The sequence below is a fragment of the Lathyrus oleraceus genome, chromosome 4 (genome assembly GCF_024323335.1).
Source record: "Lathyrus oleraceus cultivar Zhongwan6 chromosome 4, CAAS_Psat_ZW6_1.0, whole genome shotgun sequence".
NCBI classification, from domain to species: Eukaryota; Viridiplantae; Streptophyta; class Magnoliopsida; order Fabales; family Fabaceae; genus Lathyrus; species Lathyrus oleraceus.
The window spans coordinates 442,345,166-442,359,750 of record NC_066582.1 but is presented as its reverse complement, the minus strand read 5'-3'; the positions used below and the strand labels follow the sequence as shown (position 1 = coordinate 442,359,750).

The 14,585-nt window shown below is 33.7% G+C and overlaps 1 protein-coding gene across 1 annotated transcript; it reads right to left on the bottom strand.

Annotated features, from left to right (window-relative positions):
* Positions 1-7,705: 7,705 nt before the first annotated feature.
* Positions 7,706-8,965, bottom strand: LOC127137902 (uncharacterized). The gene is made up of 3 exons (XM_051064309.1): positions 8,572-8,965; positions 8,333-8,445; positions 7,706-8,116 (listed from the first exon to the last, which is right to left on the bottom strand). Exons 1-3 carry the CDS (start codon positions 8,963-8,965, stop codon positions 7,706-7,708), a joined length of 918 nt encoding a protein of 305 aa, XP_050920266.1.
* Positions 8,966-14,585: the final 5,620 nt, after the last annotated feature.

The window sequence follows — 14,585 nt, the reverse complement described above, 5'->3', positions numbered from 1 at the left end:
TTCTGAATTTTGCAACCCTTCAGCCACATTCAAAAGATAACACCCTAGACCTACATAATTGTTCTTTTGAGATGAGATAATCTTCATCCTTACCTTATCATGAGTCAACTGATAATCAGAGGCCTCTCTAATCATTCTCTCATTATTATAAATATCCATAGTATGAACCTCCACCTCAAACCGAGTCTTCACTGCCATAATTTCTAAAAGCTTCATTCCTGTGTCTTTGATCTTCTCCCCCTGACAGGACTCACTGAAAGTAATACATTTGTGATTGATGAACTTCGATCCTTTAGGTTCCACTCCCAACAACTTATAACCCTTCCTATCTCTTGGATAACCATTAAAGAGATAATCCATAACTTTACAATCAAGCTGATTTGGCTTGATTTGATCAATAAATAAAATTTTGACGACCTTCAAAATAGAGTAGGTTACGATCTTCATATTGCAAACCTTCATAAGTGTTTCAAAGTTTATTTTTGTAAATGAATATCTATCATTTAGGTAAGCTACTTTAGCATCAACCTTACCCCTGATACTCCATGATAATGTAGCAGTCAAATGTGTTTTTATCACTTGTCTTCTGCAAACCTCATTAAAGTGCTATGGAACAACCTCCAAACATCCACCATGTCTTGACCTCAAATCCTATATCTTGTTCTTTTCATGAAAGTCTTCACTAGATGATGATGAATGAACAACAATATTAAAAACCTTCTAAATATATAAGCCACATATTTTAGACTCTTTAGTTATTATCACTTCACTATGTGAAATCTTCAACGCCTCATGTTCAACTCTATTTCTATAGCCTAGATCTGTATACATGCTTATAGATACCAAATTTTGCATGAGTTCTAGAAAATACCTCATGTTATGAAGAAAAAACTCACGATAATCAAATATTTTAAATCTTACTGTACAATAGCACGAACCTTGCAAGTCTTGTTATCACCAAGATGGACTATTCCAACTTCCTTCGTCTTCAAAGTGTCGAATTGTTATTTTATTGGAAACATGTGATAAGAGCAACCTAAGTCAATGAACCGACCCTATCTAGTCTCCAAACTCAACACCACTAGTTCACCAATATTGTCATAATTATCCTCGTCTGAGGAATCAACAATCTAAATATAATATTCATTGTCCTTCCTCTTGGGATAATCCCTCTCGAAGTGATAGAGTTTTTGAAAAATATAGAATTTTAACCTTGACTTGTCAAACCTATTTTATTTGGATATCCCTTTATGCTCACTGCCTCATCTTGAGACAATCAAGCCTCCACCATCATCGTCATTCTTCAAATGTTTCCCCTTTGAAAATTCTTTGGACCTCACATTCGTTCAGACTTTATCCAAAGTAACAGTACCTTACTTACCATAAATAAGGGAATCTTTAAATTTCTTAAAGGATCTGAGTAATGAGATCAACAAGAGTAAATCCTTATCCTCATCTCAATCTTCACCTTAATATCTTTCAGATCATCAATGATCTTGTGAAATTCTGTCAACTTCTCAAATATATATTTGTTCTCTACCATTGGAATGAGTAAAGTTTTTGTTTAAAACACAACCTATGAGCCAAAGACTTGATCATATACAATGATTCAAGTTTTTCCCAAGTTAAAGCTGAAGTCTTCTCCCTGATGACTTCCCTTAGAACTTTATTCTTGAAACACAAGATAATGACACTTCTGGCCTTACCCACCATATAAGTCTTTTTTACTTACGTTTGACTTGTAGGCATCGATGTCTTACCCTTCAATACATCATGCACTTTTATTGAGTTAAAATTGTTTGCATCTTTAATTTTTACAACCTAAAATCATTGTCTTCGAAAATCTTTTCAATCTACCATTTGAAACCCATGATGCTCACTTGTAAACAAAATCCCTTTGCCCCCGGTGGACGCCACTTGTCATGAAATTGAAAGGTTCAATCATACCATGAAATTTAATATGTGAGGACAAAGAACAATGGACACCAAAATAAATGACCTTAGGCAAAAGTAACTCTCTATACAATTTGACAATAACTTAACTTGGCAGAAGAAGATTAAAGATAATAAACACAATAATTTGTTTACTCAGTTCGATTAAATGATCTACTATAAAAGAGAGAGCAGCTCTTTGATTCACTATACTTCCAAGAGTTGTTACAAAATATTAGAAATTAGTTACAAGAAAGTACTCACCTAAGTTCCCAAGAATAAACCTTATTTTCTATCCAATTGTTTTACAATCTCTCAAGTTCTCTATATATGAATCACACAAGCGTAAAATATTTAAAAGTATTTACCAATCCCCCTTAGATATCTCCAAGGGTTTTCTGAACTCCAGCCCCCTTAGAGAGGCAATGCTAAAATTCTAAGAATGTTCTCTTAAAATTCGTGAAACCCTCAGAGATATCTAAGAGGATTGGGAAACATTTCAAAATAAATTGGACTTGTGTGATTCATATATATATATATATAGATGGATAGATTTAGAAACACTTGGGTGGAAAACATGATTTATTCTTGGGAATTTAGGTGACTATTTTCTTGTAACTCATTTGTAATAATTTCTAACAACTTTTGGAAGTATAGTGAACTACAGAGTTATTGTCTCCCCTAAAGTAGATCTTTTGATCGAACTGGGTATAAGTTATTGTGTTTCTTGTATTTATTTTTGCTTCTTATTTTTCCAAATTGAATTATGTTTTTATTACACATATAGTTATTTTTGCTAAAGAACATTTATTTTGGTTGTCACTATTCTTTATCTCCACACATAAAAAAAATCCATGTAATTGAACCTTTCAATTTTACAACAGTCTTGTTAGAGCATCCATATCACACACTAGTCTCCACATTTTTTATAAGACTCATTCTAATATTTCTTATTTGGTTAATGAAGAAATATAATGAGTATTTTTTTTCTAAAAAAAATATTGTAACTCCCAATTTTATTTCTTAAGTATTTTTCAAATTTGTTTAGTAACTTATTCTCTTTCAACACTTTAAAAGACCAAGAGCTTCACTCCATAAATTGTTTTAATAATGATATACATACTTTTCTTGTGTTTATTACTAATTAATCTCTTAAAAAATTATGCATTTAACATATGACTCTCATTCTAACTGAATTTTCTTTATATCTTTTTCGGGATTTTAAGAAGGTCCATAAATAAAGGGCCAATCAAATGATTCAATAGGGAAAGTGCCGACAATAATCCAGAACAAGTAAGACCTAACCCAAACATGAATCATACGATCTCGACTCTAACCTATCTCCCACTATCATAACCAATAGAATAGATATCCACATAATGCATCCGGTTGAACAAAAATGGTTTAAACCTATCTCCTTATATAAGCTCCACACATGCATTTTTTAGGGATCTTTTCCTACTTCTCTCTAAACCACTTCTCAAATACTTCACTAACTTGGCGTTAGAGTGATAATCTTATAGGTCCACCCGCTCTGTCGTACTAGAGGTATTCACCACTGCACCACAAAATCTCGTCATGATCTCATTCCCTACTTCAGGTTCTATAATAGAATATTGACTTTGTTTGTGGGAATCGAAGTATGATTCCCTCGAATCACCATGAAATTACCTTCACTTTCATGCAATTCGAAAACAATTGATCTTTTTGTGCGCGAACGACCAATGATTCCATAAAAATCATGGAAACATCAAACTCCATTTGATTAGCCTCTCAATGCAACGCCTTTGCTACAACTATTGCAATAGACAATACCCACGGTCTCAGGATTGAAGCTCAAATCCCTATGGAAGTCGAGGATAATCAAATCCTAGTTGATTTTCCTTTTGATCCTACTCCTCTGAATCCAATCCCATTGATTATCATTTAGAGGACCTTTCAGGTTCTCCTAACTTTCCAGTCTTCTCATCAACTACTCCAAGGAAAAACCTCAAGAAACCCCCCAACACAACCATAAATCCCAGGACAAGAGATGCTTCAGAACCTCCAATATTTTTTGAAATATATATATATATATATATATATATAATATATATATATATATATATATATATATATATATATAATATATATATATATATATATATATATAGAGAGAGAGAGAGAGAGAGAGAGAGAGAGAGAGAGAGAGAGAGAGAGAGTCTCTTAGGCTGCAAAGTATAATAAGGTCTCCGAATAGGTACAAGAAATACCAGAACAAAGGCCCTATGGAAAAAACAACAAAAACTCAAAAGAACAAGAAACTAAAAATAAAGGAAAATGAGCCACCAATAAAACATTAGGTCTCCAAAAAAAGAGAGAAAGGGAAAAATAATAACCCTATCAAGGTAGAATATGTTAAATCTCAGCAGAGCGAAACAACCATCAATAAAAAAGCTACCCCTAGAGGTACCACCAAGAAATCATACCCATAAAGGGTGAGCCACTTTCCCCTCTCTCAACTCAGACAAAGAATAAAATTCTCCACCCAAGTAGAGAAAGCACAAGAGTTTCCCACATGCCTACTAAGATACCATTCCAAGCTAGGAATATACTTTTATCTTCCACATTCTTCACCGTGATCAAGGAGCCTTAAAATACAATATCATTTCGGGATTTTCAAATTGACCAAACCACTGAATTCCAAATCATAACCAGGCCTCATCACCCTAAACCTACCATCCAATGATCTAATAACAAAACATATAGAGCTAATATCCATAGGAACAACAAAAATCTACCCCAACCATCAAAAACCCCCATACCAAACAGACACTGCCAATTTGCAAGACATAAACAGACGGGCAATATACTCAGACTCACTTCCACACTTCAGACAAATCACTCCCTTAGGGTCCATCAACACCCTACGCCTAAAAAAGTTAACTTTATTAGGGATTTTATCTTGAAGAAGTTTCTAGTAAAAATAACTACTTTTGAGGGAACACAGCTCTCCCGACCAAGAGGAAGAACCAAATTCTCGAGAGTGGATGAAACATCACTAAACATGACACTTTGAAGGAGACTAGAGTAAGTCGAGGAAACGGAAAAGACCACATCCTTAGAGTGACACCAAACCCAATTGTTGGGGGTATAGGGAGGGGGTCACATCCTAAATAACTAAAATTAGATTTTGGATAATCACCTCTTAATACACAAAGAGAGATATTTTCCACTTTAAATCCCAAGTCAAAATACCATCCACCAACACCCCAACCTGTCCAACAACTCAATTCTCCTGGTCATAAATACTAAAAAACCTAGGAAAACTAATAGTAAATGGGGAATTCCCAACCCAAAAATCCTTCCAAAAGGAGGTTTGAAGATCAGATCCACCTTTCTTATAAAGACCAACCACAAACTAATTAGAATCACCCCCAACTTTAGGTCATAGGAGAGACACCCCTTTCCACCAGGAAGAGTCCGAATGAAAACCAAACAGACTTTCCTCATAAAGGGATGAGAACACATGAGATCCATATTTGATAGATAAGATATCACACTAGAGTCCTGAAGCACCTGAAATGAGCATTCATCTCCACTTGGTCAAAATGGCCAGATTCACCACACGAAGATCCCGAATAGAAAAACCTCCATAATGTTTAGTATTACACACATCAACCTACTTAACCCAAGAAATTTTAGAGACCCATTAACCCTACCCCATAGGAACTTACTTTGGATCCCAACAATCTTCTTGAAAACCCTAACATGCATTTTTAGAAATAACAAGAAGAATATAGGAATCACAACCACCTTAGGCATGCAAGGAGAAAATGACCTACTCATCATCATTTACAATATGGCCCAACAACAAAATTTACATTTCTTGGATGAAAGACTACTCTGAATCAATGAGAATATGCAATATGCTTATTCTATGGACCATTATGTATGTGACTCAATTCCACACAGAAACTAAATAGTTACGTCGGAACCAATTCATGTTGACATTATCTCCCCACGTATAGAGGCACCCATGCCACTAGATCACATTATACATCTCAAATATCAAACTCATACATATGGTTCTAGGGGAGAGGATGCAGTCCGACGTCCACCAGGGAGTCCATTTCCCCACCAGTCATTGTTATACTACTTATAAAGAGGGGATGAACGCAATGCCAATGTGCAGTTTCTAGATTAATGGAAGGGAATTCTCTCAAGGCATATCCTTGATGGTAGGATTCCAAAGTCCCTTGTGAAACCTCGAAAGTTTGATAACTATAAAGGCACACGAAATTGAAACGATAATGTAGACACCATGCTTGACTTTACCATGCTCGTGGAGCCATCAAATGCAATATATTCGTGTTAAATCTCAAGGGATCCACAATGACATGGTCTAAGGCTTTGCTCGACAGCTGTCTAACTTCATGGAAGGGATTCTACAACTCTTTTAATGGCTAGTTCACTACATGAGGAAGGAAAAAGACTATAATAGTTGTGATTAGTGGGATCCCTCAGAAAAAGAAATAAACTTTACAAGAATATATAGATCAGTTCACCAAGGTGGTAGTGGAAGGCGAAAAGACAATAAAAGGTTGAAATGACAAATATTCAAGAAGGGACTGAGGACGAATTACATGTCCACGAGAAGATGGGAATGGAAGGAGACGAAATCCGTAATTATCTCTTGATTAGATCCAAATCTTACATCAACTATAACGAATAACTCCTAGTTGAAGAGGTGGAGAAAGACCAAGGGTAAGGAAGCACACACAATGGTCGAACGATCGAGAGAGATCAGGACTGTCATTGGGGAGATGGAGGTCAAGGACTCCGAGCCTTATTTTTATCTTACACTTATCTAAACATATCGAGAGAAATAATCCTATAAGAATATGTGAGTACATACTTCAACAAACCCCTACACGAAGAAGGAATCATCCAGGACAGACAAGATAAATTTCTGTCATTTCCAAAAGAGCCATGCGTTCACTTGAAAGACGTAATTAAAGAATTGATTAAAGGATGTATTACCCAATACATTATGGATAATGATTGTAAATATGTCCCCAAAGTGAAAAAATACTATAAAAGGCGGGATGAATTGCCAAGAAGAAAGCGATCCCCTTGCAGAGATAAGGGGTCCCCCTAAGAAGACCATAGGGAATGCGACTAAAATCAATTGGGGGAAGAAAGACAACATCAATAAAGGAGAAGAATATCGAAGGGAGAAGTGTCACTATATTGCATCCATCACTGATGGTCTTCCTAGACATAAAAGCCTGCCCATAGAAAAAATTAAGAGATGAGTTGATGAGTTGATGTCGATTAGTAAGGAGGGAGTACGACCTCTAATCAAAAATTGAAAAGGTATATCCTCGGGTTCTGCAACAATGAAAAGGTGTGTGTTATCCTGAAAAAATATTCCCTGGGAAGATAACAACAATTGTGCAAAACATACAACTTTGAGTATGCAGGAGAATCTCATTGGCATAATCGAAACGAAAGACTTTCTGGATTGCTTTTCGACTAGACAACCTTCACATAGTTTGTCGGGCATCTCCAGAATTGGTATACCAATTACTATATTTTGAGTCATCAGTTGATTGAGTGATCTAAAGTTCAAATGTCCAAACCTCAAATGCCACTGGCAACTACGCTTGTGGTCGACAACAATTTTTAGACATTTTACTTCAGTCGAACTGATCATGGTGTTAAATGTCATGTTCTTCTACAACAGAGATTTTAAGACCAAATTATTCTGAGTGTTGAACAATTCCAAGGCTCAATCTTTTATAATCACTGAAAAACCTTTTTCGACCAGTTGTCCAACACTTAGCATATTGCATTTCATTCCAGGTACATAGAGTACATCTTTGATCATAGATTTTCCTCCATTGCTCTTTTGAATAACTATGTCGCTAGTACCTTCTGCTTGTAACGATCTATTATCATCAAGTTTGACCTTGCTCTTCTTCGACGAATCAAAATCCGCTAACCACACTTTTTGACTAGTCATGTGATTCGAGCAACCCAAGTCGAGGAACCAGATCTTGGAGTCGACATAGTCATCTGCAACTGCACCCATAACCATCATATCTTCAGAATCATATGAATTTTGGCGTGCAAGGTTCCCTATTTCCTCCTTGCCTTTTTCCGTTCCCTTGTATTTATTGTACCAACAATTCTTGGCCACCTGACCCCATTTTTTACAGTTATAGCATTACACACATTTTTTATCTTTGTCTTTTTGATAAGAGTTTCCTTATCCTCTTTTGGAGGATTCATAAGCCCTATCATCGATCTTATGCTTTCGAGAGTTCGACCAAGACTTCTTGCTCCGATTCTTATCTCCTTTACCTTTAAATTTGTTGAAACCACCATGCTTCTTCCAAGCCTGGGCTTGCAGTACTTGTATCGAATCTTGAACCCCTTTCCTTTCTACAATCCTAATCTCACGCGCCTCCAACGAACCAACCAAATCTTTCAGTTTCAGGGTTTCAAGATTGTTGGATTGATGAATAACTATGGTAACGTGATCAAAGTGAGAGGTCAACGTACACATTACCTTCTAAACTATCATTTTATCAGTTAGGGTTTCACCATAACCCTTCATGAGATGGACGAGATTCGACACCTTCGACACATAACCTGCAATCTTTTTATCTTCTCCCATCTGCAACAAATCATATTGCTGTCGTAAAGTTTGTAATTTGTCGACTTTGACTTTCTCACCTCTTTCATAGTACTTGACAAAAATATCCCATGCCTCCTTCTCCGATTCAACATGAGTGATCTTGTTAAAATTCGTTGAATCTACCGCCGATTGAATGCAATACGCAACCTTGCAATCTTTCTTCTTCGTCTCCTTATTTGCGACTCTCTGAGCATCAGTTGCATTGTCAACAAGCTCATGGACGTCATTAGTAACCACTTCAAGGGTTTCATGAAAGCCAAACAGAGATTGCATATGTTTTCTCAATCGAATCCAATTCTTGCCGTCAAGAATTGGAAGAGAATTCAGAATGTCATTAGTACCATTCATCTTTGCAGTGATTGATTAACAATCTACTATCCCGGAAACACGATCACCGACGTGTGATTCTTGAAAATACGATCAAGAACTTAATCGGAGCTCTAAATATCAATTTGTTAGTTTGTGAGACACTTTTAGTGAGAATAAGAAAATAAAGAATATCATTATTGAATAATGATTATGATAAAAAACTGAATTACAAAATATCTATTTATATATATCTAAGTAACTTGACTATTAAATAATAAATATAATAACCGTAAACCCTAATTATTTTTTAAACTTGAATTACACATCATTTAAATTATATTATAGCTCAACAATATTCGGAGCACCGTACCGATACATCTCTTCAAGATCTGGCTCCTTACTCCTAGTTTAATAACAGTAACGACAAAACAATATAAAAAATTTCTATTTGGTGTAAAATGCAAAAGCTCATTCCCACTCAAATCTTAATCTACAACGTATTGGTGTTTATAATTTATAATAATATAATTTATAGCATATTTTGAAGTTCAAACTATGCCACGTGAAATAGTTAAAGGTCGCTTTGTAAAGTTGTTTATATAAAGTCACCCTAATTATCTATTAAACTAAAAGCACATATGATGTCAAGTTAATATAATAACTAGTCAATCCTAATCATCTAAGATGAAACTATTGGTTATCAAGAAACAACTATATTTTAAATCAAAATGTATTAGTTGTCAAACAAGGCAAAAACCAATAGCTTTTCACTCTTTCTAGGAATAAAAGTGATATGGGAAATAGCTATCTCATCTCATTGCATGATGACCATATTAGAACAATAAAGTTACATTTCTTCAAAAGGTTGAGTAGTTTCATATCCTTTAGGTATATGATTAAGTAATAAAGTTATGGTTTTCCTTGATTCAAAAGTTATGCTTTTTAATACATTAGCTATTTTTTAGCATTAATTTGGCCCAAAAAGTATCAAGCTGTTTTCATATCCTTTAAACATAAGATTCATTTTAAGCATTAATTTAGCTTCAAAACGCATCTTAAGTGAATTTTTAAATCCACGTGCATAAAACTCATTAGGATATAGAGCTGTACAAAATTTGATTTATAATTAAGTTAATTTAGCTTTTAAACTCCTTCGGATATAAAATATTTTTTTATTTTATTTTAAATCGTTTTAAAAAATATTTTGTAAATATTTTGTATTATAATATAAAATATTTTATAATATTAATGAATCATTAATATTATTTTTATATTATATACTTAAATATTTATTATTCTCTTTTCAATTATGTCAATTTGTCTTTTCAATATATTAATGAATGACAATTTTGTAAAACCTTTCAAAATTTCTCTTTTTTATACCACAATTATTACATTTCTTAATACATGTGAAAAATAAAAAATGACTTACAATAAAAAAAACAGAGGGAGTAAGCAACAATAATATATGAAAAAGTTAATGTATCACAACTTTTTATTATGTTCTAGAAGACGTATAAAGGAGTAAAAAGATGTTGGAATTAAATCAATAACAATTAATCATATATACATGTTCTTCAAATTGTGTAAAATATATTTTTGTGTGAAATAAAATAGATAATACGAACATGTATATAATTACAAGATCTATGACATGTTAGTATATGAGAGAAGAGATTGCGGGAATACCTTGATCTATTTAAAAAGTTTTGTTAACGATAATCCTGAAAGGTAGAAGACAAATAATGAACACCTGGTGACTAGTATGGTTCTTCCTCAACAAGTACTCATAATGCCTTGAATACTCTTCAGATGAGGAGAATAAATAATTTGCTTGTATACGGTATATTGGGGATCATAACTTATATATAAGGTGATTGTCAATTAGAGTTCTCATTATTCCAAAATGGGTCATCCTGACATCCACTCGTATTTGAGCTCATATCCAATTAATTTATTTATTTATTAATTACTAAGTAGAAATATAAAAAACATTTAAATTTATTTGACCACTTAATCAATTAAGGCTCTTAATTTAATAAATAGTTAATATAATTAAAATATATATGTCCACATAATAATTATTGGAATATAATAATTAAATAATATTTAAATTATAAAATATTTCAACAATTTCCCAATTGGACGATATATTTTTAATAATTATATTACAATTCTTTAGGCGTGTATATGGATGCTATTTATCTTTGGATTTCAACTTTATGATCTGATTCAACTCATACATCAATAATGGGACCACGACGACTGTTGTCACTGACGTAAAACGTGACAGAACCCCGACGATCATCACATCAATATACTTGATAACATAGATCGATATGGATGAGTGACATGAAAATTTCATGTAATGTGATATTTGAATCATACATATTTCTAACTGGTTCAACTAAATTCTTTATTGAGATCAAACTGAAGTTTGAAAATTCAGTATTTACACAAACAATACATAAATGGTTATAACAATAATAACCTCATAAATTTTATTTCTGCAGATAATCTTAACATAAAGTCTATATCAATATCTAAACAATATTATAAAACATAAAGAATGAGTGACTCCCACTAATCTAGGACATCCTTAGTGACAACAATCATATGAAAGACCTTACATGTCAAGTCTTTGATTAGTAAGTCAGATAACATAAAATTTATATCTATATGTTCTATCATTCAACAAAACAACCTATAAGTCAATGAACTTTATAAAACAGTTGTTGAAACATTATTCGACTGACTTATGTCACAATATAGCTCGAGTTATTTTTCAAAATCTTTTACTATATGCAAAAAAGTGACATAAATACTTATAATCATTTCTTGAGTTAGGATGCCCATTATATATAGACATCCAAAAAGATCAGAGTCGAACATTCTAATTGTCATACCCCAAAATTTGCCCATTAATATTTCAAGACATTTTTTCAGGGCACTCCGACTCATTTTTATGACACTGATCTCAAAGGAACGAAGACCCAGCTCACGAATGGCCCAATCCAGAAAATGGCCCAAACTGGCCTGTTCGCTACACGTTCGCTACACGCTCGCCTAGCGAACGTTCGCTACACGTTCGCTACACGCTCGCCTAGCGAAGCTGACAGACAACAGAAAATTTCGGGTTTCACTCTGAGCCCATTAGGTCACAAAAAAAGAGCATTATAAATACCAGCACTTCAGTAATGAAAAGGAGAACGAAAAAGGACGAAAGGAGAACCCTAGCAAGCAAACCCTCGCGCTCACAGACGGAAAACCCTGGAGGCTAACCCTGAGAATTCCGAGAAACCCTGAAGGAAAAGCCGGCGGCAGCAAGGTCACTTCCGCTCAATTCGATCCGGTCGGCCAATTCAAGGTTACAATTCGATTACAAACAGGTTGGCATTGCTATTACTACCTTATGTTCTTAATTTGCATATGGCATTATGATTAAATTTATGAAAATATCTTAAGTTTGTCATGTGAATGGTAGTGTGCACTTGAATACCTTAAATGATTAACTATATAATTGCTGTAATGAAAGCCATAAGGCATAAAATTGGTTGAAATTGTACTGATATCAAAACCAGAATCCGCAGTCGCTCGCTAGCACGTCGCTAAGCGAGCATGAAGCGAGTATTCGCTAAGCCTTCGCTAGGCGAGGCAGGCGCGAACCTGACAACAGCCGACTTTTCTATTCTAATTTTTCATTCATGTTTTATCATAGCCAGGCATTGTTTATCTGATCATATTACTGTTGTGATTTCTTTTGCGGTGTAATCCTCGATTGCACCCTGATTTGGTATTCTAACCCGTTTGCTGAATGTTGCAAAGGTTCACACACCCCAGGAAAAGATTGTTGTTTAGGTCTTCCACTTTATTTGTGGGATACCCTTGTGAAGAGCTGCCCTAAATTGCTTAATTAATTTTAATGTATTAATTTTAATGTTATTTTTAATGTATTGATTTTAATGTGGAGATTCACCTTAATTACCTAATTAACTTTAAAACATGGCCTCTAAATATGTGATCTTGGACCTCTCTTTTGCCCTACGGTATTACGGTATAACGGTCATGTCCCGCGAATGTAGGGATACACTTAGCAACGGCCCTTCGGTTAAATCATCATAAAATAAATCATGGTCCCTCGGATGTTGCCTTCGAAAATACGATTTTGTCCCTCGATGACCCTTCGGTGTAGCCTACGGTTAAATGATGATCGTCCCTTCGAATGCTAAGGTATCCTTATAGCTGTTGCCTTCAATGACCTATCGATGACCCTACGATGACCCTTTTACATCCAAAGGATAAAACTACTTACTTCTCAATAGTAAGGACAGTTTTACCCTCATAAGGATAGGAAATGCCCGTAAAGACCTTGGATAGGTATAATTCTTAATTGCTTACTCACAATTTAAAAATACTTTTCACACTTCATAAATACTAGGAACTCACCACTTGGTATACATTCATACTAGAATCATTACTGAGTTATATTTTTCTAAACCATTTTCAAAACTAAACGAGATAACCACTTTGTATACATTCATACGAGAATCATTACAAAGTTAAATTCTCTTTTTCAAAACATTTTCTAAACAATTCACGAACACTTTTTCAGACAAGAAAAACTTAAGTGATCAAGCAATTAAGAGCCCATGGATAACCATGGATACAAAGGGTGCTAACACCTTCCCTTTGTATAATGTACCTACCGAACCTAAGAATCTAAATTAAGGTCTTTCCTGTTCTTTTCCGCCTTTCCTTATTGGATAAAAGAAAAGTCGGTGGCGACTCTTGCTAACCGCGATATTGCGATTAAAAACACATAAAGTCAGTTCACCGTATGACACTAATGATCTTCAAATTATTCGATCTCTAATATGTGAGCATAAATTCTTCTATTCTCTATAACAACCCTTATGGTTACCTCATTTCAATAATTCAAATTTTGAATTTTCATATATGTCAAATGATCTCATTATATATACGCTTATTCCGGATGCATATACATAAGATAATACATAAGATTCCCAAAAACTAAAAAAATATAAAAAACTTAATTTTCTAAATTTTCAGATTCTTTTATTTTGGACAATGATATAGACTCAATAGTCTCTTTTGATAATTGAGACATACCCTAGTTTATTGTCTTTCATATCAGTTTTATTTCGAACTTTATATATATATATATATATATATATATATATATATATATATATATATATATATATATATATATATATATATATAAATGCCTAATACAAAAGAGACGTGTCCAAGATCTTTCATCACTAAACTTTTGTTAGAGATTTATCGGTTTCACACAACAATCATATATCATTGCTGACTAAATAAAATAAAATCGACTCATTAAACTAGTAACATAAACTTACTCCCACTTGACTTATAAAACCCAATATTTTTCATAATAGACATCTTAAAATCATACGAGACAATTACCTTGTGAAATATTATGGTATCACTAATGAGACAATTACATTAACTCATAAATAATTTTTATCTGTTCGAAAACCATAAACTTTGTATCTATTGACACAAAATATTTCTCGTTGCATCATATTGTATTTCTTAATGTTGCCATTAAGAAACACTAACTTGATATCCATTTTAAGAAGCTCCAAAAGTATAACAAATAACAAGTGTC